The following is a 21,789-nucleotide window of genomic DNA, read 5'->3' as shown; positions in this document are numbered from 1 at the left end:
GGTCCTGGCTGAGGGGCTCTGTGGGAAGGTCTTCAGGAGTAAAGGGCCTGGCAGGGGAGGAAGGTGCCTAGGTATGATGACCTCCTGTCAGGAAAGCTCCAGGAGAGCCCGCATTTCAAATACATTCCCCTGGCCTGTCCTATCTTCCCTCCCAACTCTATACATTCAGCAATACACGTCCATCTTCTTGGCCAAGTGCTGGGCTAGAGACCTGTAATTTGCTCAAGTCCAAGGTGTAGACTCTGCTCCCAGGTGGCTGAGCGTTCCTTATAATAAAGTCAAGGGTAAGCCATTGTAGGTAGAGGAGCAGGTAATTAAAATCAAAACCTGTCCCTCTCCCACAGTTCTTATCATCACTGTTCTTTCTTCTGACACTTTAGGATACACGGGATTGTAGCAAAGCTCCCCAGGGGAAAGCAGATTCAGTGCTCTGGGGATAGAAGTCGATGAGGACCCACCTTGGCTGTGCTGAGCAGGAGAACTTCCCTGGTGAGTGACTCCCACTGAGACCTACTGCCCCGCTTCAACTGTCTCCTAGGGATTCAGGGACAACCCCACTGTCCTGTGAGCAGACCGCTTTCTACCCAAGTCTACATCACACGCACACAAGGCAACATGAATTACAATATCTCTTGTACATTGCACTGATTGTCAAAGTCTTTTATTTAAGTAGATATTTACAAACGCAGACGGTTGGAGGGAGAGAGGAAGGGACAGAGGTGGACACAGATGGGGGCTGGACACAGAAGAACACACGTCTGTGTATCCCAAGTGACGACTTCCACTCAGTGGCTCAATTTCTGTTTGTGAATTAAAGTGTATTGAGATTAGAGCTGAAACGAGATTGAAGAAAAAAACCAAACCTCTATAGCTTAAAGAAATCCTCACTTTCTAAAACATGTTCTGAGGAGGGCTAAATTGGGAAGGAGCACTTTGGAATGGAACAGTGTTTCTCAGAAGCAGTGACATCCCTCCCTCTGGTGGCCGTACGGGGAATGGCATGTGAGCTGCTGGCTCCATGGATGTCGGACAAACAGGCAACATTCACACAAACACAAAATCAGTCTCACTGCTGGAAGAAAACAAATCCTCTAAGGTCAAAATTTGGGCTTGCCTTCTAAGTCCTTGTCTTGATCATGCCATGAGCGGCCACTTACCAAGGGTGGGGTCTCAGGGAGTGTTGATGGAGGCCCTGAGCTGGGCCCTGGGTCCACAGCAGACAAGAGGGAGGAGGCCGCTGCCTCACAGGACCTGCAGGGAGAGGGTGGGAACGTGTTGGGGCCACTTGTCCACATCCCCGCCCTGTGTGTCTGGTGCAGAGAAGTGAGTCTATCCAAACAGAGACATGTAGGGCACTTTGAAGTTTCTATTAACCATAAAACACAGACACAACAGGCCGCAAGGAATATGTTATCACCTCTAAGAATAATCCGGAATTGTAAATCACAGACACCTCAGGAAGAGTGGGCGGCCCGGCCCTGAAGGCGGCGGGAGGCAGCCGAGCCAGACGGATACTTACAGCGCGTCCCTCTGCTCTGGCTCTGGCTCTGGCTCTGGCTCTGGCTCTGGCTCTGGCTCTGGCTCTGGTGCTGTCGCAGGCAGGAGAGCTGGAGCTGGCGCTCCACCCAGAGGGGTTTCCCCAGCGGGTTCTGGAGCTGGTGCTGTAGCTCCAAGAAGGGAAACTCTCATCAATAGGACTGCTTTCCCACGTGTCTCCCAAAGCCAGGGGAGCCCTCACTGCTACTCAATCAAATCTCACTCCAGGATTCCACCCCCAGGGAGTCTTCCCAGGCTCTGCTCTGTGGGGTCCAGTGCCGTCCCCTCCCCACCCACCAGATCCCCCACCCTGCATCCTCCTCACCATCACTGTCTGCCTCTGGGAGTTCCAGTTGCTCCAGCTGTGCCAGGAGGAGGTGGGCCTGCTGCTCCAGGTCTGAGCCAGGCATGCTGAGCTCTACGTAAGCTACAACGGTCTTCAGGCATGGGAATTCTGGAGGCTGGTGGAAGTCGTCTGGGTACTGGAACAGCCAGGTGCCCAGGATGGAGGCCATGGCCCTGGGTGCAGTCAGGGGGACACCAGAGTCAGAGGCTTAGCCTTTCCTACCACATTGGGCTCCCAGGGTAGCCCTGCAGGGACCGGGGACTTTTTGCCTTTGGCTCCTGCCCATCCAGAGGCCGGCTCTGCTCCATGTCCCATCTCAGCTGGCAGTGTGGGCAGAGGCGGGCTTGGACACAGAGGAGGGGCTGCTACAAGCCTTCTGAAGGGACAGCACTGGCTCAATGGCGTGACCACCTGTCCACTGCTTCAGGGACACCTGTCACACTGCTATGTCCCTCTCCCTGCCCCTCCCCACTGGATGGCACGTCTGTGAGGACAGGCAGGCTGTGTGCTCTGCGCACTGCCCTCTAAGGGACACAGGAGCTGCTCTATGAGTGCCTGAGCCAGGAGGGAACAGACAGGCTGTGTCGGCCATCCAGGCTGCCCACGGGCCTCCTCACTCCTCAGACTTTAGCTCCTGCACCTGCTGGCTGCACAATCCTCCAGGGACCCTGCCTGGGTCTCCTTCTGCCCCTGCCACTCAGCATCATCAGGATGGGCTCAGCTGTCCCCTGAGGCTCCCTGGGTCCCCTGAGCACCAGCTGAGTCCCCACCATTGAGGCTACACTAGTTGGTGGGCACGATGCTCTCTACCCCTTGTGGTCTGTGTCTCCCAAAGGGCGTGTGGGCAGGGATGGGATGGATAGGGGATGCTTGTGGGTTTTCTTCACTTTTGACTCTGTCCTCTGACCTCCCAGATGCCCCTCACAGTGCCACAGTCGCATCCACAGCTCTCTGGGTCTTGTCTCTTCTTTGCCAGGGGAAGCCCTAGGACTTCTGCTCTCAAGCCAGACTCACAGGATATGCGGGATCCAGGATTCCGCCCACCTCTGCCCAACCAGAGAGCCCATAGCTTCACACACTATTTGGGGAAGGAGTCCTTCCCGCTTCAATCCAAGAGACTCACTGCTTCAGCTGGTGCAGGGGTCCCCCGTCCTCTTCCGTAACAGGGAGGACGCATCCGTATCTAGAGGAGAGCAGGAAGGCGTCACATGGACTGTCCCGAACACACTAGCTGGATGTGCTGTCTAGTGTGACAGTGTGACACCCGAGAGAATGGAAGCCCTGGAGGGCAGAGCTGATGTCTGCTCGATGTATTAAATGATGGTTGTTCCTAGAAAAGCCCCTGTCCCTGGGGGCCCTTTCTATACATTTGAGGAATGAGTGAGTGAGCCCACCTGGCCCCAAGGCGCACATCTCAGTGGGCCTGGGACCCCACTTGTCCCTCCCAGGGATCACTGTTCTCACTCTCCCAGGACAGGGACAGCTAATGGCGTCACCGATCCCCTTTGAAATGGGAAAACAGTTCCACCCGTGGCCAAAGTCCCAGTGACACAGGAGGCAGACGCTAGCTCTTGGGCAGGAGGACAATGAAATTCGCACAACCACAGCCCCGCCAGCTGCCCTTTCCGTGAGCCAGGTCCCCGGAGAGCACCTTCCATGAAGGTCTCCCTCTGTTCCTACCCTCCTAGGGCCTGATCCTCTCTTGACCCCAGCGTGCAGGGGGGACACTGAGGCTCAGAGAGGTAGAGGAACAATGCCTCATGGCTCTGATGGTAGGTGGCCAGGTCCCCAATGTCCCATGAAGACACAGTGCTCACCTTTGGAACAGATGGTCCAGCACCTGCTGGGCGGTGGCAAGAGCTCGATAATTGCCCAGAAATGTGTTCACGTAAGAGGGGTGCCCGCCCAGGACGGCAGGCACCAGCTTTGCCACCAGCTTCTCCAGCCTGTGTCGCTGGAGGCTCCAAGCCCTGTAGGCCTCATCCCCGCTCCCTGATGGTCCAGCTCCCCCCTGGGGTGGAAAGAGGAAAGACATGGATCAGAGGCAGCACCGGGGACCCCCAGGCACTTGGGGCTGGAGATTAGACCGAATCCTCAAGCCTCAAGCTCTTGTGCCTGAGGTGGAACAGGGGAGCCCTGAAGCAGATCCTAGGTTCTCGGCATCACCAGTACCTGGGGCGAAGGGCGATGATGAAATGCATCAGTGTCTCAGATCCCTGTGTCGGCACCACAGTGCCGGCCCCTCCCTGCATGGACCACATCATCCCCGTGACTGCTGTCACAGCATCCCATTCTAGGGATGAGAACACAGCGGCTGAGCCTGGGGTGGGAGGGCTCAGGATCTTCAGGTTAATGTGGACACGTGGGGATGGAGAAGAAACAGGACAACGTGTAGAAAAATGCAGAAATACCCTTGACTTCACATAGACTGAAGTTCTGTCCGAGTCTCTTTCTGAGATTCGGACTCATATGTGGGCACTGACTTTGCGTCTGGCCAAGGCAGGGCCTGGGTTGTGACGGCAGATGGGGGAGACGGGGCATCAGATGCCTTTGCCAGCAGCTCTCTTAAGAGGCAGCCCAGGGGAGTAGCGGGGCAGCAGCGGGGCCCGGGGCTTCCTGGGTGTGGAGTCTCCTCGCTCGCACTCACCCTGAGCGCGTCCTGGGCTCTGCTGCTCTCGTGGGGCACCTGCGCCTCCTGCAGGGAGGTGGAGCGGGGATCTCCGTGGACCAGGTCCTGTCCCGTCCCGTGTGTGGAGTCCTGTAAATACAGTGCCCAGAGGCCAGGCAGGAGCCTCAGAGCCCTGTCTGGTTCTCCGACCCACTAGACATCTCCAGTCCTGACACACATCCACCACTGTCTGCACAGACCTCCTTCAGGGGCAGAAAAGCTGACAAAGTGGGTGCCTTGTATTCCCGTTGACCCAGAGATGATGCCCCTCAGGAGTCCTCTTTCCCCCTTATCAGCCCTGTCCTTGGGTGCGGCCATGACAGGACCACCGGGTCACCAAGTGTTCAACAAGCCATTCCTGCCCAGAGGGGACACCTCCTCTCAAGTCCCCCTTCAGCGACATGGAGATGAGGGAAAGTGGGCCTGCCCAGGGAGGGCCCCCCATGGAGGCCGGTCCCAGACTGGCCTTCTCCAGGCCACCCAGCGTTACCTTAGGTGACCTCCTCAAAATAGGCCACAGGCGCCTGGGTGGAGGGTTCCACAGACGCCTACAGCCACCGAAGAACCTCGCAGTCCAGGGTTTCCTGGCGGAGAAGCCCCGGGAGACCGGGAAACAAGAGGAGAACATCCTGTGTCTTCAACTGTCTCCAGCCAAGTGCGCTGGCTCTGGAGCTGTTGTCCAAATGTGGGTGCCTGGTAACCAGGTTCCATTTCGGTTGGGGTCTGTTAAGGAGGTGATGTCACTTCCTGGGGTCCACTTCCTGGAACCCCCTCCTCAGAAGACACCTCCACATGAGCCCTCTGGGCTGCTTGCCTGCTCACGCCCTTCTCCACACAAACCCGCACCTTGCACAGTTAGAGCAGCCCCGCCGTCTCTATAGCTGCCGGGGGAGGTTCTGCAGGCAGCTTTGAGGAGACGCCCTGGCTTCCAGAATCCACTCCTCATCCTTACCTGTTCTCCATCCTGGGGAAGTCCTGGTGTGTGTCCAGGCCGGTGTGTCTCCCCAGCTGCCCAGTGGGAATGATTCTAGAAAGTACTTCTAGGGATGTCCTCAGGTGCAAGTGGAATAAGGCCTAAAAAATTGGAGAGTCATGTCACCTGTAGGTGTTGCCTGCAACCCAAGTTATCTTCCTCTGACTTCCTCCTCCACGTCTGTTCCTCTTATGATGGGATGCGATAATTCTTATTCAATGTCATTGTACACGGGTGTCTATGTGTGTGTCTTTGTATATGTGTGTGTGTGTGTGTGTGTGTGTGTGTGTGTGTGTGTGTGTGTCTTTGTAAACCAGTGCTCACACTCTGTGTCGCCAGCAGGAAACTGTCCCCACACAGGAGAAATGGGCAATAGCATCCTGAGGTCTGAGGGTTTCGGTTTTCTAAAGCAAACCGAGTGAGAAAGTCTGAGGCCCTTGCTGGAAGGTTAGAGCTCATGAGTCAAGGCCACGCAGGTAGCAGGGCTGGAACTGGGATCAGAGACAGCCTGTGTCCACTGTGCACACTCAGTAGCACAGTCCTGGGAGCAGGAAAACTGTCCGCTTCTCTGATTACACAGTCTGGCAGGCTGAACTTCTCCAGCTGGATATGCAGTGACCCAGGGACAGATGGGCAGATGGTGGCTGACATCGGTAGAGTGACGTGACCATCTCATAGGCTGCTTCCCTGCATTCAGGGAGCTTCCGTCCAGGTAGGAGGAAGGCCAGCGAGTAAACTGAACGACAAGGAAGGATGTGATCAGGAAGTAATCTTTGTTCTGATGGACTACAATGGGGACGTGAGAGAGAGCAAGGCCACGGGCAGCATGGCATGGAGGAAATGACAGTAGGGGCCTCATGACCGGGGGGCCCAAGATTCTCAACTCGGCATCAGAGATAGCAAGGTCAGGGCGAGAGGGTGCCCACCCACAGGGAGCTGGCCTCTACCTCTAGCTCCGTGTGGCGGTCTGGCCTAGCTGCTTACCAAGGTCACTTCCTCCTGTTCGTGGGCACAGATGCGGCTGGACTCCATTTCCCGGCCTCCCTCGCAGTCGGGCACGCTCAGCTGTTGAGGTCTGACGGTGGCATGTGAACTTCAGCACAGCCCATAAAAACCTCCTACACGTTCTCCTTCACGTCCTTGAGACCTGAGAAGCCATACGTCGAAATGATAGATTCAGTGGATAAAAAGAACCTGGATCCCTGAACTCTGGCTAGGAGAAGAGCTACCCACCAAGGAAGATAAGCCCCTTTTGGACGTTACGCAAGTGAAGAAAAGCCCGGGATTGTATTAAGCCACTGAGATATTGGGGGTTCCATGTTCAGGCAGCTCCCACGAGACCGATTCACTGAAGTCACTGTGTCATTGCCACGGCTGCTCATTTGGCCCTTTCTCAGCCTTATCATATTACCACTTACCTTTTGACTTTCAGGTCACTTTTCCTTCCTATAGGTCCCACTCCCTCAAGTGGGATGGCAACAGGGCAGTCAGAGGTCTGCCCTTGTAAGGTGAGTGCTTTCTCTGTTCTCTGCTCCTTAAAGTGGATTCTGCCTTCACTGCTGTAGCATGTCAATGGATGCTCTTAGGGCCCTTGAAGCCATTTGTACTCTTAGGTGCTTTCTCTTTCAGTTCGCTTAGACGACATGCTTTCTGGACTAGCACGAATACAGTCCTTATCTCAGGCCTTCCCCAAATTGTGATCATGTCTGAACTAGCGGGGCCCGGCTGAGTAGGACAGAACTGCCCAGACGCTGCTGTAGCTGCTTATTTCCATGTCCGACTGTATGCTTTTTCAGGACAAGGAGTATTTCTTGGGCACCAGGCACAGTATCAGGCACACAGGAGGCGTTCAACGAACGCTCGCTGAAGGAACGAATAGGGTCACTCCATGTCGTCAAACACACCGGGATGCTATGGAAAGAATCCGCAGCTTTTGTTTTCCCCCTCCACTTTTTGGTATTTTACTTAAAAAGGTTGATTTATATAGACAGGCATTTGGGCAATTGATTAATCTTTCTTCATCATTTTGTCAATTTCCCGTGGAGAGCACAACTTGTCAGTGATACGTGAACATGCATTTATTCTTTGGAACAATGTCTTTGGCTGTGAGCTACCACAAGATCTCGTATGTATTTCCCTGTGCCATACAGTATAATCTTGTTCATCTATTCTGCATCTGCCTGTCAGTATCTGCACATTTCCAACTCCCAGTCTGTCCCGTCCCACGCCCCTGCCCCTTGGCAACCACAAGTTTGTTTTCTATTTCTATGAGTGTGTCTGTTTTGTATTTATGTTCTTTTCTGTTTTTCCTTTTTTTCCCCTTCAAAACCATCTTTAAAGCAGCAGCCTAGGGAAGCCTGCTTCCAAGATGTCGAAGGCGTGGCCTGGGCCGCGCGCAGAATTGGGGCGGGGAGAGTGGCGGTATGGGCTGTGCGGGAAGGGCCAGAACAGGACGGGAGAAATCTGCGGAGCAGGGGCAGGGGAAGGGCTGGGCCAGGAGCGGAGAGCCCGGTTGGGGCGGTCTCGGCTGGGCGGGGTGAGCCGGGGCTGGGGGCGGCGTCGGCTGCGCGGGGAGAGCCGGGGCGGGGGTCGTTCTCGGCCGCGCCGGGAAAGCCGGGGCTTAGGGCGGGGGGCGATCTCGGCTGCGCCGGGACAGCTGGGGTGGGGGGCGTCCTCGGGCGCGCGGGGAGAGCCGGGGTCGGGGTCGGTCTAGGCCTCGCCGGTAAAGCCGGGGCATGTGGCGTGGGGCGATCTCGGCTGCGGCGTGACAGCTGTGGTGGGGGGCGGCCTTGGCCGCGCGGGGAAAGCCGGGGCGCGGGGAGAGCCGGGGCGGGGGTCGGTCTCGGCCGCGCCGGGAAAGCCGTGGTTGGGGCGTGGCGCGATCACGGCTGCGGCTGGACGGTCTGGTCCGGAGGCGTCCTTTGCCGTGTGAGGAGAGCCGCGGCGCGGGGAGAGCCGGGCGTGGGTCGGTCTCGGCCGCGCCGGGCGAGCCGGGGCATGGGGCGTGGGGCGATCTCCGCTGTGGCGGGACAGCTGGGGTGTGGCGCGAACTTGGCGTGGCGGGGAGAGATGGGGCGGGGAGAGCCGGGGCGGGGGTCGTTCTCGGCCGCGGCGGGAAAGCCGGGTTTGGGGCAGGGCGCGATCTCGGCTGTGGCTGGACAGTCTGGTCCGGAGGTGGCCTCTGCCGCGCGGGCAGAGCCGGGGCGCGGGGAGAGCCGGGGCGGGGGTCGGTCTCCGCTGCGCAGATCATGGCGGGTGGGGCCTGCGGGCGGGCGGGATCCTGTGGACAGCGCTGAGACGCCTGCCGAGACTGTTGAGAGGCGCGCGCCTCCCGGATGCTTGGCCTGAGGTGGCGGCTGGGGGCTCGGTGCCTGCCTGGAGGCCGCAGGGTGAAGGCGGGCCTGGGGCTGGGGCTGGGGCTGGCGTCCCTCCAGCTCTGAGAAGGGACCCGCGCCCGCGCACTACCAGCTAGTCATCACCTGCAATGTCTCTGGGACTAGGTCCTCCAAGCATATCTCCAAGCTTGCCTATCACCAGGGTGTGGTCATTGTGACCTGTCCTGGCTGCCAGACACACCACACCATCCCCGACAACCTAGGGTGGTTCTCGGACCTGGATGGGAAGAGGAATATTAAAGAAATGCTGGCAGCCAGAAGGGAGAAGGTATGCCAAGTGGCTGGCAAGGGGGTCCAGGAGCTTCTTTTAGAGGCTGCGGGGTCCCCCAAACCCACCAGTGCTGTGGCAGGGGCTGAGGACCAGGATCCCACCCTACCTGGCAGGAAGGAGGCCAGCTGACCCACCTTCTGCCTTCAAGGAGGATACTCTGGCCCTGGGACGCTCTGGACGTGACTTGTTGTTGTTGTTGTTGTTGTTGTTGTTGTTGTTGTTGTTGTTATCAATAGCTATCAGTTGCAGATGTGGGGCCTGGGAGTCTCCTGCTTTCCCTGGCTCTGGAGTCAAAATGACTCCCGAGAACACTCTGAGGGCTGCAGCTGGGGCCTTCTGCAGCTGCAGGCCATGTCCCAGTGGGAAGGGGCTGGACATGGAGTCTGAGCCCCTCCTGGCTGCGGCTGTGTGGCCTTGGGCAGGTCACTTTGCCCCTGTGAGACTCTGTCTTCCTGTCTCGAGATGAAAATGCTCAGAGCGCCACCTTGTCAGGAGGACAGGCAGAAAGACAAGACTCAGAAGAGACATGGGGTGGCTCAGTCCTGTCCCAAATGTCAAGGCGCCCATCTTGCTGGCTCTCAGGGATTCCAGGAAAGGATGGCCAGTTAGCCAGTGAACTTCCTGGGTGCAGGACCAGCACCCCCACAACCCTCTGCAGATCTTGTCCCTCTGGCCAGACGCAAGGAGGCCCCACAGATCCTTCTGTGGCACCTGCTGTCCCCTGGACAGCCCTGGTGAACAAGTGCCAACCTCAGCCCTGACTTTTGGCCACTGGGCAAGCGGTCAGGAAACCAGGCCTCTCGCTGTCTCCACTGACAGGCCAGGCAGCCGTGGTGACAAAGGGAGTGGGTGCGAGGGGTGCTGTCTGATGGGCGGTGGGCCGCGTGCCCTGCATTTGTCTCCCAGCCTTGTTTGACTGTCTTCTCAGGATGTTCCTGTGTTTATGAGAGCGTGTTTACTTCCAGAAGCCTTCTGGGCAGTGTGAGCTTCAGCATTAAACAGCAGCCACCATCTTACAGGGTCCTGGCAGGATGCGCGCTCCCGGTTGCCGACCCCGTCGGCCCTGGGCCTCAGCATGGTTCTCCAGGCACTGGCAGTCTGTGCTCTGACCCGGTTACCCCTGTCCTTCCCCTTGACGAACAAGCCTGCATTATTCCAGCCCAGAGCCCCCCGTTCCATTTGTGAAGTCCAACCTGGAAGCTGAGCCAGCAGCCCCACCACGGCCTGCTCTCCCACAGAGGCCCCAGGCGACCCACTGGCCTTGAAATGCCTGAGCTGCAGGGCTGGGTAGTGGCTTGGCTGCCTAGCTGACCCCAGACGCTTAGGACCAGAATTTGGGGAGGTCCTGGGAGCTGGCTGGACTCTGAGAGTGCAGGGCTGGGCCTTGGAGGGCCACTGAGACCAATCCCGCCCTCCACGGATGTGGAAACGGAGGCCTGTGGTTTGGATAGGTATGCTAGCTGTTTTTTATTGTCTGTTTTCTGACACTTTGACACCTGGGTCCCACTGAGCCTGGAGGGGCTGCCCCTCCCAGCGCTAGTCAGTTCCTAGAGACAGTAGAAGATGCCAGTGAGCACACCCGGGGGGGGGGGACAGACAAGTAGGGGCAGCCCCTCCACCCAGAGATGCTGATTCCTCCCACCTGCTAGTCCTGCCTCCCTGTTGCTCCCCATGGAAACCACAGGAGAGGCTCTTGCCACTGTTTCACCTCCCCTGCCTCCTGACCCGCGAGGACCCTGCTGATGCCCCTCCAAGGACAATGCCCCATCTGCACGGATGCTTCTCAGCCCAGCCAGGGCCCAGTGGTCCAAGTGAGCCTACTTTGTGCGAGGCCAGGCTGCCACTGATTTCAAGACTTCAGAAGGACATCTCGGATGCGAAGGGACACATCACAGGAAGGTCCATATATTTTTCCTTCTAAGCCATGACTCAGGAGTAAAAGCAAAATAACATTGTGTTCAGATCCAAGAGACTCAGAGAGTTTGCCGCTCTCAGGCTGTCACTGAGAGTGAGGACGGGTGGTTTGAAGGAAGAAGTGAATGAATCCGAGAAGGAACGAGTGGAGAGTGAGACATGAGGGTGGGAAATGGGTGAGTGCAGGTCTGTCTGACAGTCATGACTGTGTAAATCAAGCATCGGGGGTTAGTAAGAACAATTATCATGACTAATGAGAAGGCAAAAACCTCTGTGGTTCAGTGTTGTGTCCTGGCCATCACCGGCCACCCTACCAGGGCTCAGGAAGCCTGAGCTGAGGTAGAAAGGGCAGAAAAAGTCTATACACTAGTCATTCCTATCCATCTGTGTAAGAAGAATTGCACACCATGAGCAAGTGGGAATGATTCCTGGAATGCAGGATGGCTTCACCCTAGCAAAATGCATGACAGTGTGAGGAGAAAAAACAGGATCATCTCAATGAATGCTGAGAAAGGAATGGATGAATTCACCAGCATCTTCTGAATTTCATGGAAACATGAGAAATTTAAAGGGTCATATTCACACAATGTTTTTTTTTTTCAATAACTCTAGCCCAACTGGATAATAACAATTTTTAGAAGTATCACAGCATTCTATACCACGTTATAGCACAATATCACTTCACTCTGTTCCTCATGCTATGGGTCGGTCTTTTAGAGCCTCATCAGAGAAATGGCTCAATTTAGTAGGGATGCTCATTGCAAGAAAAACATGCTTCTTTTATGCCATCGACTTAACATGGATTGTTGAAGAGAAACCCCCACCCCCATTATGACAGTCATGCAGAGCGGTATTTCTGCATGTGGTGACTGATTCATAAATTCAGTCCCATCGTGAAACTTCAGGTCCGTAGGATCTAATATTCTGACTTTGGATCCCTGAGGGAGTCAGAGGTGTCCCCTGAGACCTAGAGAGCAGAGCCACACAGTAGGAGAGTCAAGGGGGCCAAAATGAGAACAGAAGTGAGAGCAGATGGCGAGATGTGATGTGGGAGAGCCCTGGGATCATGTGGGTCCTGGCTGAGGGGCTCTGTGGGAAGGTCTTCAGGAGTAAAGGGCCTGGCAGGGGAGGAAGGTGCCTAGGTATGATGACCTCCTGTCAGGAAAGCTCCAGGAGAGCCCGCATTTCAAATACATTCCCCTGGCCTGTCCTATCTTCCCTCCCAACTCTATACATTCAGCAATACACGTCCATCTTCTTGGCCAAGTGCTGGGCTAGAGACCTGTAATTTGCTCAAGTCCAAGGTGTAGACTCTGCTCCCAGGTGGCTGAGCGTTCCTTATAATAAAGTCAAGGGTAAGCCATTGTAGGTAGAGGAGCAGGTAATTAAAATCAAAACCTGTCCCTCTCCCACAGTTCTTATCATCACTGTTCTTTCTTCTGACACTTTAGGATACACGGGATTGTAGCAAAGCTCCCCAGGGGAAAGCAGATTCAGTGCTCTGGGGATAGAAGTCGATGAGGACCCACCTTGGCTGTGCTGAGCAGGAGAACTTCCCTGGTGAGTGACTCCCACTGAGACCTACTGCCCCGCTTCAACTGTCTCCTAGGGATTCAGGGACAACCCCACTGTCCTGTGAGCAGACCGCTTTCTACCCAAGTCTACATCACACGCACACAAGGCAACATGAATTACAATATCTCTTGTACATTGCACTGATTGTCAAAGTCTTTTATTTAAGTAGATATTTACAAACGCAGACGGTTGGAGGGAGAGAGGAAGGGACAGAGGTGGACACAGATGGGGGCTGGACACAGAAGAACACACGTCTGTGTATCCCAAGTGACGACTTCCACTCAGTGGCTCAATTTCTGTTTGTGAATTAAAGTGTATTGAGATTAGAGCTGAAACGAGATTGAAGAAAAAAACCAAACCTCTATAGCTTAAAGAAATCCTCACTTTCTAAAACATGTTCTGAGGAGGGCTAAATTGGGAAGGAGCACTTTGGAATGGAACAGTGTTTCTCAGAAGCAGTGACATCCCTCCCTCTGGTGGCCGTACGGGGAATGGCATGTGAGCCGCTGGCTCCATGGATGTCGGACAAACAGGCAACATTCACACAAACACAAAATCAGTCTCACTGCTGGAAGAAAACAAATCCTCTAAGGTCAAAATTTGGGCTTGCCTTCTAAGTCCTTGTCTTGATCATGCCATGAGCGGCCACTTACCAAGGGTGGGGTCTCAGGGAGTGTTGATGGAGGCCCTGAGCTGGGCCCTGGGTCCACAGCAGACAAGAGGGAGGAGGCCGCTGCCTCACAGGACCTGCAGGGAGAGGGTGGGAACGTGTTGGGGCCACTTGTCCACATCCCCGCCCTGTGTGTCTGGTGCAGAGAAGTGAGTCTATCCAAACAGAGACATGTAGGGCACTTTGAAGTTTCTATTAACCATAAAACACAGACACAACAGGCCGCAAGGAATATGTTATCACCTCTAAGAATAATCCGGAATTGTAAATCACAGACACCTCAGGAAGAGTGGGCGGCCCGGCCCTGAAGGCGGCGGGAGGCAGCCGAGCCAGACGGATACTTACAGCGCGTCCCTCTGCTCTGGCTCTGGCTCTGGCTCTGGCTCTGGCTCTGGCTCTGGCGCTGTCGCAGGCAGGAGAGCTGGAGCTGGCGCTCCACCCAGAGGGGTTTCCCCAGCGGGTTCTGGAGCTGGTGCTGTAGCTCCAAGAAGGGAAACTCTCATCAATAGGACTGCTTTCCCACGTGTCTCCCAAAGCCAGGGGAGCCCTCACTGCTACTCAATCAAATCTCACTCCAGGATTCCACCCCCAGGGAGTCTTCCCAGGCTCTGCTCTGTGGGGTCCAGTGCCGTCCCCTCCCCACCCACCAGATCCCCCACCCTGCATCCTCCTCACCATCACTGTCTGCCTCTGGGAGTTCCAGTTGCTCCAGCTGTGCCAGGAGGAGGTGGGCCTGCTGCTCCAGGTCTGAGCCAGGCATGCTGAGCTCTACGTAAGCTACAACGGTCTTCAGGCATGGGAATTCTGGAGGCTGGTGGAAGTCGTCTGGGTACTGGAACAGCCAGGTGCCCAGGATGGAGGCCATGGCCCTGGGTGCAGTCAGGGGGACACCAGAGTCAGAGGCTTAGCCTTTCCTACCACATTGGGCTCCCAGGGTAGCCCTGCAGGGACCGGGGACTTTTTGCCTTTGGCTCCTGCCCATCCAGAGGCCGGCTCTGCTCCATGTCCCATCTCAGCTGGCAGTGTGGGCAGAGGCGGGCTTGGACACAGAGGAGGGGCTGCTACAAGCCTTCTGAAGGGACAGCACTGGCTCAATGGCGTGACCACCTGTCCACTGCTTCAGGGACACCTGTCACACTGCTATGTCCCTCTCCCTGCCCCTCCCCACTGGATGGCACGTCTGTGAGGACAGGCAGGCTGTGTGCTCTGCGCACTGCCCTCTAAGGGACACAGGAGCTGCTCTATGAGTGCCTGAGCCAGGAGGGAACAGACAGGCTGTGTCGGCCATCCAGGCTGCCCACGGGCCTCCTCACTCCTCAGACTTTAGCTCCTGCACCTGCTGGCTGCACAATCCTCCAGGGACCCTGCCTGGGTCTCCTTCTGCCCCTGCCACTCAGCATCATCAGGATGGGCTCAGCTGTCCCCTGAGGCTCCCTGGGTCCCCTGAGCACCAGCTGAGTCCCCACCATTGAGGCTACACTAGTTGGTGGGCACGATGCTCTCTACCCCTTGTGGTCTGTGTCTCCCAAAGGGCGTGTGGGCAGGGATGGGATGGATAGGGGATGCTTGTGGGTTTTCTTCACTTTTGACTCTGTCCTCTGACCTCCCAGATGCCCCTCACAGTGCCACAGTCGCATCCACAGCTCTCTGGGTCTTGTCTCTTCTTTGCCAGGGGAAGCCCTAGGACTTCTGCTCTCAAGCCAGACTCACAGGATATGCGGGATCCAGGATCCCGCCCACCTCTGCCCAACCAGAGAGCCCATAGCTTCACACACTATTTGGGGAAGGAGTCCTTCCCGCTTCAATCCAAGAGACTCACTGCTTCAGCTGGTGCAGGGGTCCCCCGTCCTCTTCCGTAACAGGGAGGACGCATCCGTATCTAGAGGAGAGCAGGAAGGCGTCACATGGACTGTCCCGAACACACTAGCTGGATGTGCTGTCTAGTGTGACAATGTGACACCCGAGAGAATGGAAGCCCTGGAGGGCAGAGCTGATGTCTGCTCGATGTATTAAATGATGGTTGTTCCTAGAAAAGCCCCTGTCCCTGGGGGCCCTTTCTATACATTTGAGGAATGAGTGAGTGAGCCCACCTGGCCCCAAGGCGCACATCTCAGTGGGCCTGGGACCCCACTTGTCCCTCCCAGGGATCACTGTTCTCACTCTCCCAGGACAGGGACAGCTAATGGCGTCACCGATCCCCTTTGAAATGGGAAAACAGTTCCACCCGTGGCCAAAGTCCCAGTGACACAGGAGGCAGACGCTAGCTCTTGGGCAGGAGGACAATGAAATTCGCACAACCACAGCCCCGCCAGCTGCCCTTTCCGTGAGCCAGGTCCCCGGAGAGCACCTTCCATGAAGGTCTCCCTCTGTTCCTACCCTCCTAGGGCCTGATCCTCTCTTGACCCCAGCGTGCAGGGGGGACACTGAGGCTCAGAGAGGTAGAGGAACAATGCCTCATGGCTCTGATGGTAGGTGGCCAGGTCCCCAATGTCCCATGAAGACACAGTGCTCACCTTTGGAACAGATGGTCCAGCACCTGCTGGGCGGTGGCAAAAGCTCGATAATTGCCCAGAAATGTGTTCACGTAAGAGGGGTGCCCGCCCAGGACGGCAGGCACCAGCTTTGCCACCAGCTTCTCCAGCCTGTGTCGCTGGAGGCTCCAAGCCCTGTAGGCCTCATCCCCGCTCCCTGATGGTCCAGCTCCCCCCTGGGGTGGAAAGAGGAAAGACATGGATCAGAGGCAGCACCGGGGACCCCCAGGCACTTGGGGCTGGAGATTAGACCGAATCCTCAAGCCTCAAGCTCTTGTGCCTGAGGTGGAACAGGGGAGCCCTGAAGCAGATCCTAGGTTCTCGGCATCACCAGTACCTGGGGCGAAGGGCGATGATGAAATGCATCAGTGTCTCAGATCCCTGTGTCGGCACCACAGTGCCGGCCCCTCCCTGCATGGACCACATCATCCCCGTGACTGCTGTCACAGCATCCCATTCTAGGGATGAGAACACAGCGGCTGAGCCTGGGGTGGGAGGGCTCAGGATCTTCAGGTTAATGTGGACACGTGGGGATGGAGAAGAAACAGGACAACGTGTAGAAAAATGCAGAAATACCCTTGACTTCACATAGACTGAAGTTCTGTCCGAGTCTCTTTCTGAGATTCGGACTCATATGTGGGCACTGACTTTGCGTCTGGCCAAGGCAGGGCCTGGGTTGTGACGGCAGATGGGGGAGACGGGGCATCAGATGCCTTTGCCAGCAGCTCTCTTAAGAGGCAGCCCAGGGGAGAAGCGGGGCAGCAGCGGGGCCCGGGGCTTCCTGGGTGTGGAGTCTCCTCGCTCGCACTCACCCTGAGCGCGTCCTGGGCTCTGCTGCTCTCGTGGGGCACCTGCGCCTCCTGCAGGGAGGTGGAGCGGGGATCTCCGTGGACCAGGTCCTGTCCCGTCCCGTGTGTGGAGTCCTGTAAATACAGTGCCCAGAGGCCAGGCAGGAGCCTCAGAGCCCTGTCTGGTTCTCCGACCCACTAGACATCTCCAGTCCTGACACACATCCACCACTGTCTGCACAGACCTCCTTCAGGGGCAGAAAAGCTGACAAAGTGGGTGCCTTGTATTCCCGTTGACCCAGAGATGATGCCCCTCAGGAGTCCTCTTTCCCCCTTATCAGCCCTGTCCTTGGGTGCGGCCATGACAGGACCACCGGGTCACCAAGTGTTCAACAAGCCATTCCTGCCCAGAGGGGACACCTCCTCTCAAGTCCCCCTTCAGCGACATGGAGATGAGGGAAAGTGGGCCTGCCCAGGGAGGGCCCCCCATGGAGGCCGGTCCCAGACTGGCCTTCTCCAGGCCACCCAGCGTTACCTTAGGTGACCTCCTCAAAATAGGCCACAGGCGCCTGGGTGGAGGGTTCCACAGACGCCTACAGCCACCGAAGAACCTCGCAGTCCAGGGTTTCCTGGCGGAGAAGCCCCGGGAGACCGGGAAACAAGAGGAGAACATCCTGTGTCTTCAACTGTCTCCAGCCAAGTGCGCTGGCTCTGGAGCTGTTGTCCGAATGTGGGTGCCTGGTAACCAGGTTCCATTTCGGTTGGGGTCTGTTAAGGATGTGATGTCACTTCCTGGGGTCCACTTCCTGGAACCCCCTCCTCAGACGACACCTCCACATGAGCCCTCTGGGCTGCTTGCCTGCTCACGCCCTTCTCCACGCAAACCCGCACCTTGCACAGTTAGAGCAGCCCCGCCGTCTCTATAGCTGCCGGGGGAGGTTCTGCAGGCAGCTTTGAGGAGACGCCCTGGCTTCCAGAATCCACTCCTCATCCTTACCTGTTCTCCATCCTGGGGAAGTCCTGGTGTGTGTCCAGGCCGGTGTGTCTCCCCAGCTGCCCAGTGGGAATGATTCTAGAAAGTACTTCTAGGGATGTCCTCAGGTGCAAGTGGAATAAGGCCTAAAAAATTGGAGAGTCATGTCACCTGTAGGCGTTGCCTGCAACCCAAGTTATCTTCCTCTGACTTCCTCCTCCATGTCTGTTCCTCTTATGATCCCCCCATCCTCCTTATTGAATTTACAGTGTTTCACGTGTGTGTGTGTGTCTTTTTGATTGTGTCCATGTGTGTATTGTGTGATAAATCCAGTGCTCACAGTCTGTGTGACCAGCAGAAAACTTCCCCCACACAGGTGGGATGGACAAGAGCACCCTGAGGTCTTAGGGTGTCTAATTTCCAGAGGAAACTCGAGAGGGGCTGCGGCCCTGGCTAAGAGGTCAGAGTTCATGCCTCAAGGCCTTGCATGTAGCAGGGCTGGAGCTGAGATCAAACAGTGTCTGGCTTCACTGTCCACACTCAGTGCCAGTGTGCTGGAGGCAGGAGACTGTCCCTTTTAGCAGTCACTCAGTCTGTCTGGCTCAGTTTCTCTGGCTGTACCCACAGTGGCCCAGGGACTGACAGATGATGGCTGCCTTCACCATTTTGCTGTCAATGTTATTTTCTCCTTCCTTCATGTTCCTGCTCTTAAATGACTCTCCCCAAGAGTCAGGCTTGCTGTCAGGTTTTATCCAGTTTCAACTGCAGTAAAAACAGCGTCTGGGTCATCATGAACAGAGTATTTTTCATCAGCCGTGTAATGCTGCTTGCTTGAAACCCCCTGGGAAGCAGTTTTCCCACTGGTTTCATTATAAAGTCATATTAGTTTTGTCATTTGTTTAGATTCCTCATATTATTTATATCACATATAATTTGTCTTTGCATGACTTACTTCACATAATATGATAATTTCTCGGTTTCTCAGACATACTCAATGTTTACAGCAGCTTTATTTACAACAGCCAAGATGTGGAAGCAAGGTACATGTCCATCGACTGATGAATGGATAAGGAAGATGTGGCCTATACACACCATGGCCAGTAACTTGTAATAACTTATAATGGAATAGAATATGAGAAAGAATATATATACATGTATAACTGAAGCATTATTTTGTACACCAGGAACGTGTATACAACATTGTAAATCAAATATACTTCCAAGAAAAAATAAAGTGTATCAGAACTGATCTAATCTCATAAGCATCCAAGGTTTAAGTGGCTCCAAGCTGCCTTCTCGAACTCTCTTCCCACCCCTCCCCATATCCTTGCAGCAGCTCCATCTCCCAATGGGCTCAAACCAGAACCTGGGACTCTGTCTGCTCCCTCTTTCTTCCTCACTCCACATGCGGTTGGCTCCTCCTCTGTCCCTGGGTCCCAACTTCAAATGCTTTCATCAGCTCTCTGAATCTCCCTCCCCCTCCCTGTCCAGGCCACCACCGACACTGTCCCAGATTCATGCTCTTTTCTTCCATTTCTCACTCCCTTTGATCCAATACAGGGATATTGAAAAGATACATATGTTTGGGTCTCTGTGCTAACACACAAGAAATCTCTCGGGGCATTTAGGGACAAGACCCGATCCTCAGCCAGACCTGAAGGCCCACCTCCTGCCAGCAGCCCACCTGGCCTTGCTCCCCTTGGTTCAGCCACGCTGGACTCTATCTGTTCTTCCCAGGACAATCTCCTTCCCCATCTTCAAAATCCCTAGGTTGGGAGCCCATTGAGCTCTTTACCTGGATGACTCCTTGAGGTGTACCTCAAATGCTGGAGGTTGCTCTGCCCTGGGCCCTCAGTTCCTCCCCCAGGGCTCTTTCCATAGCTCAAGGAGATGCAGTCTGGCCACATATGCCTCAGTATTTGCCTGGGAAGTGGCAGGAAGCTGGAACTCTAGGAAACCTCAGGTCCCCAGTCCCATGTCTTGTCCTGCAACTGGCTTGCAGTGAGCCCAGCTGGCTCTATAGCCCCTTGTCAACTCCAGAAAAAGGGCCCACAGCCCTTGGGGGCTCTGCCCCACTGCTGGTTTTCCAGGTGGTATTTAGAGAAGAAGAAAGCAAGCCAAAAATGTAGTGACCCAAAGGTATTGACATATAAACAGATATACAGATCAATGGAACAGAATACAGAGCCCAGAAATAAATCCTCACATATATGGTCAAGAAATTTGCAAGAAAGAAGCCTAAAATGCACAGTAGGGGAAAAGACAGTCTCTACAATAAATCGTGTGGGGAAACTGGACAGCTACATGCAAAAGGATCCCACTGGACTGCTATCTTATATCATATATAGAAAGGAAGTCAAAATGGGTTAAAGCCTTGAATAGAAGACCTGAAACCATATAACCCCAAGAAAGACTAGGCAGTGAGCTCCTTAACATCAGATTTAGTTTTAAATTGTTGGCGCTGACTCCAAAATGCAGAAGAGATGAAAGGAAAAATGAACAACTGAGACTACATCAAGCTGAAAATCTCCTGCACAGCAAAGGAAACAATGTACAATCTGAAAAGGTGAGGAATGAAATGGGAGAAAATATCTGCAATTCAGATCTGATTAGGGGTAATTTCCAAAATATATAAAGAGCTCACACAACTCAATAACAAACAAATCCTCATTAAAAAATGGGCACAGGGTCTGAATAGACATTTTTTCCGAAAATGACCTCCAGATGGCCAATAGACACATGAACAGGTGCTCAACATCATTAATCATCTGGGAAATGCATCTCAAAACCCCAATGAGATATCACATTACAGTTGCCAGAATGGCCATCATCAAAAAGATCACAAATAACAAATGTTTGTGAGGAAGTGGAAAAAGGGGAACCCTTGCACACTGTTGGTGGGAATGTAAATTGTTGCAGCCAGTATGGAAAACAATATGAAGATTCCTCAAACACTAAATATAAACCTATCATATGATCCAGAAATCCCAATCTGGATATATATTTGAAGAAAAGAAAAACACCAATTCAAAAAGATAGTTGCATCCCAATGTTTATGACAGTACTATTTAGAATAGCCCCAAAATGGAAGCAATCTAGTAAGTGTCCAGGAATAGATGAATAAATAAAAACATATATATATGTATTTTATATGTGTATATATACAACTATACACACACACACACACACACACATACATATATATATACAGGATGGACTACTAATCAACCATAAAAAAAGCTGACATTTTTCATTTGAAACAACATGGAATAACCTGAAGGATATTCTGCTTAGAGGAATAGGTCAGACAGAGAAGACAAATACTGGATGTTATCACTTACATGTGGAATCTGAAATATAAAACAAGTGAACATATATAATAAAACCAAAATAGCCTCACAGATACAGAGAACAAACTAGTTCTTACTTGTGGTGAGAGGGAAGGGGGGACGGCCAAGAAGGGGTAAAGGATTAAGAGACACAAACTACTAAGTATGAAATAAATAAGCTCTGTGTCTACAGGAATGTTTACTTGTGTGTTTTAAACTTAAACAAGCCCCAGTTTCATCCTGGGTGTTGGTGGATGCTGGGGTGGGGTGAAGCTACCTTTCTAAAACAGTTGCCAAGCTTTCAAACAACTCAAAAGAATCAGCATCTCAGGCCACTCTGAGGTGGATGTGTGACCAACTTTCTCAATTCTTTCAAGAAAGACAACTGTTCACAGAGTTTTATATTTTCTAGATTTAATTTTGGTAACTTTTGTTTTCCAGAAAATTATTCATGTAGCCCTTGTTGAAAGCAAGTTCACCTGGTGCTTCCTGGAGGGCTCAGCAGCAGGACCAGGAGTATGGACTTTCCACAGCACCAGGGGCTTCTTAACACCAGCAAAGATGGGAGAAATACTGCTTCACATCATTCAGTCTGTGCTTCTTTATTCACAAGTTCATGGACAGACAAATGAGGTACAAAACAGTGCACATATTTAAAGTGTATATTTCACTCAGTTTTCACGTATGTATATACCCAGAAAAATCAACCTAATTAAGATTAAAAACATACCCATTGCCCCCTGAAGTTTCCTCATGCCTCTTTGTAATCCACACCTCCCTCCTTCCCTCCAGTCATTAGGCAAACAGTAATCTGCTTTCT

At 54.1% G+C, this 21,789-nt stretch overlaps 1 protein-coding gene and 1 long non-coding RNA gene across 2 annotated transcripts; one reads left to right on the top strand and one right to left on the bottom strand.

Annotated features, from left to right (window-relative positions):
* Nucleotides 1-10,719: 10,719 nt before the first annotated feature.
* LOC140699276 (uncharacterized) lies at nt 10,720-21,714 on the top strand. Its single transcript, XR_012077321.1, has 3 exons — nt 10,720-11,088; nt 12,555-12,663; nt 21,411-21,714. It is a non-coding gene; the product is annotated as an uncharacterized lncRNA (long non-coding RNA).
* On the bottom strand, nt 12,817-17,435 carry LOC140699747 (ral guanine nucleotide dissociation stimulator-like). Its single transcript, XM_072972290.1, has 8 exons — nt 17,203-17,435; nt 16,692-16,802; nt 15,862-16,055; nt 15,168-15,227; nt 14,024-14,217; nt 13,694-13,823; nt 13,332-13,425; nt 12,817-12,974 (listed from the first exon to the last, which is right to left on the bottom strand). The coding sequence occupies exons 1-8, from the start codon at nt 17,338-17,340 to the stop codon at nt 12,960-12,962; spliced, it is 936 nt and encodes a 311-aa protein (XP_072828391.1). The 5' UTR covers nt 17,341-17,435; the 3' UTR covers nt 12,817-12,959.
* Nucleotides 21,715-21,789: the final 75 nt, after the last annotated feature.

The sequence above is a fragment of the Vicugna pacos genome, chromosome 11 (genome assembly GCF_048564905.1).
Source record: "Vicugna pacos chromosome 11, VicPac4, whole genome shotgun sequence".
NCBI classification, from domain to species: domain Eukaryota; kingdom Metazoa; phylum Chordata; class Mammalia; order Artiodactyla; family Camelidae; genus Vicugna; species Vicugna pacos.
The sequence above is the reverse complement of the archived record's forward strand: the minus strand, read 5'-3'. Positions and strand labels throughout refer to the sequence as shown.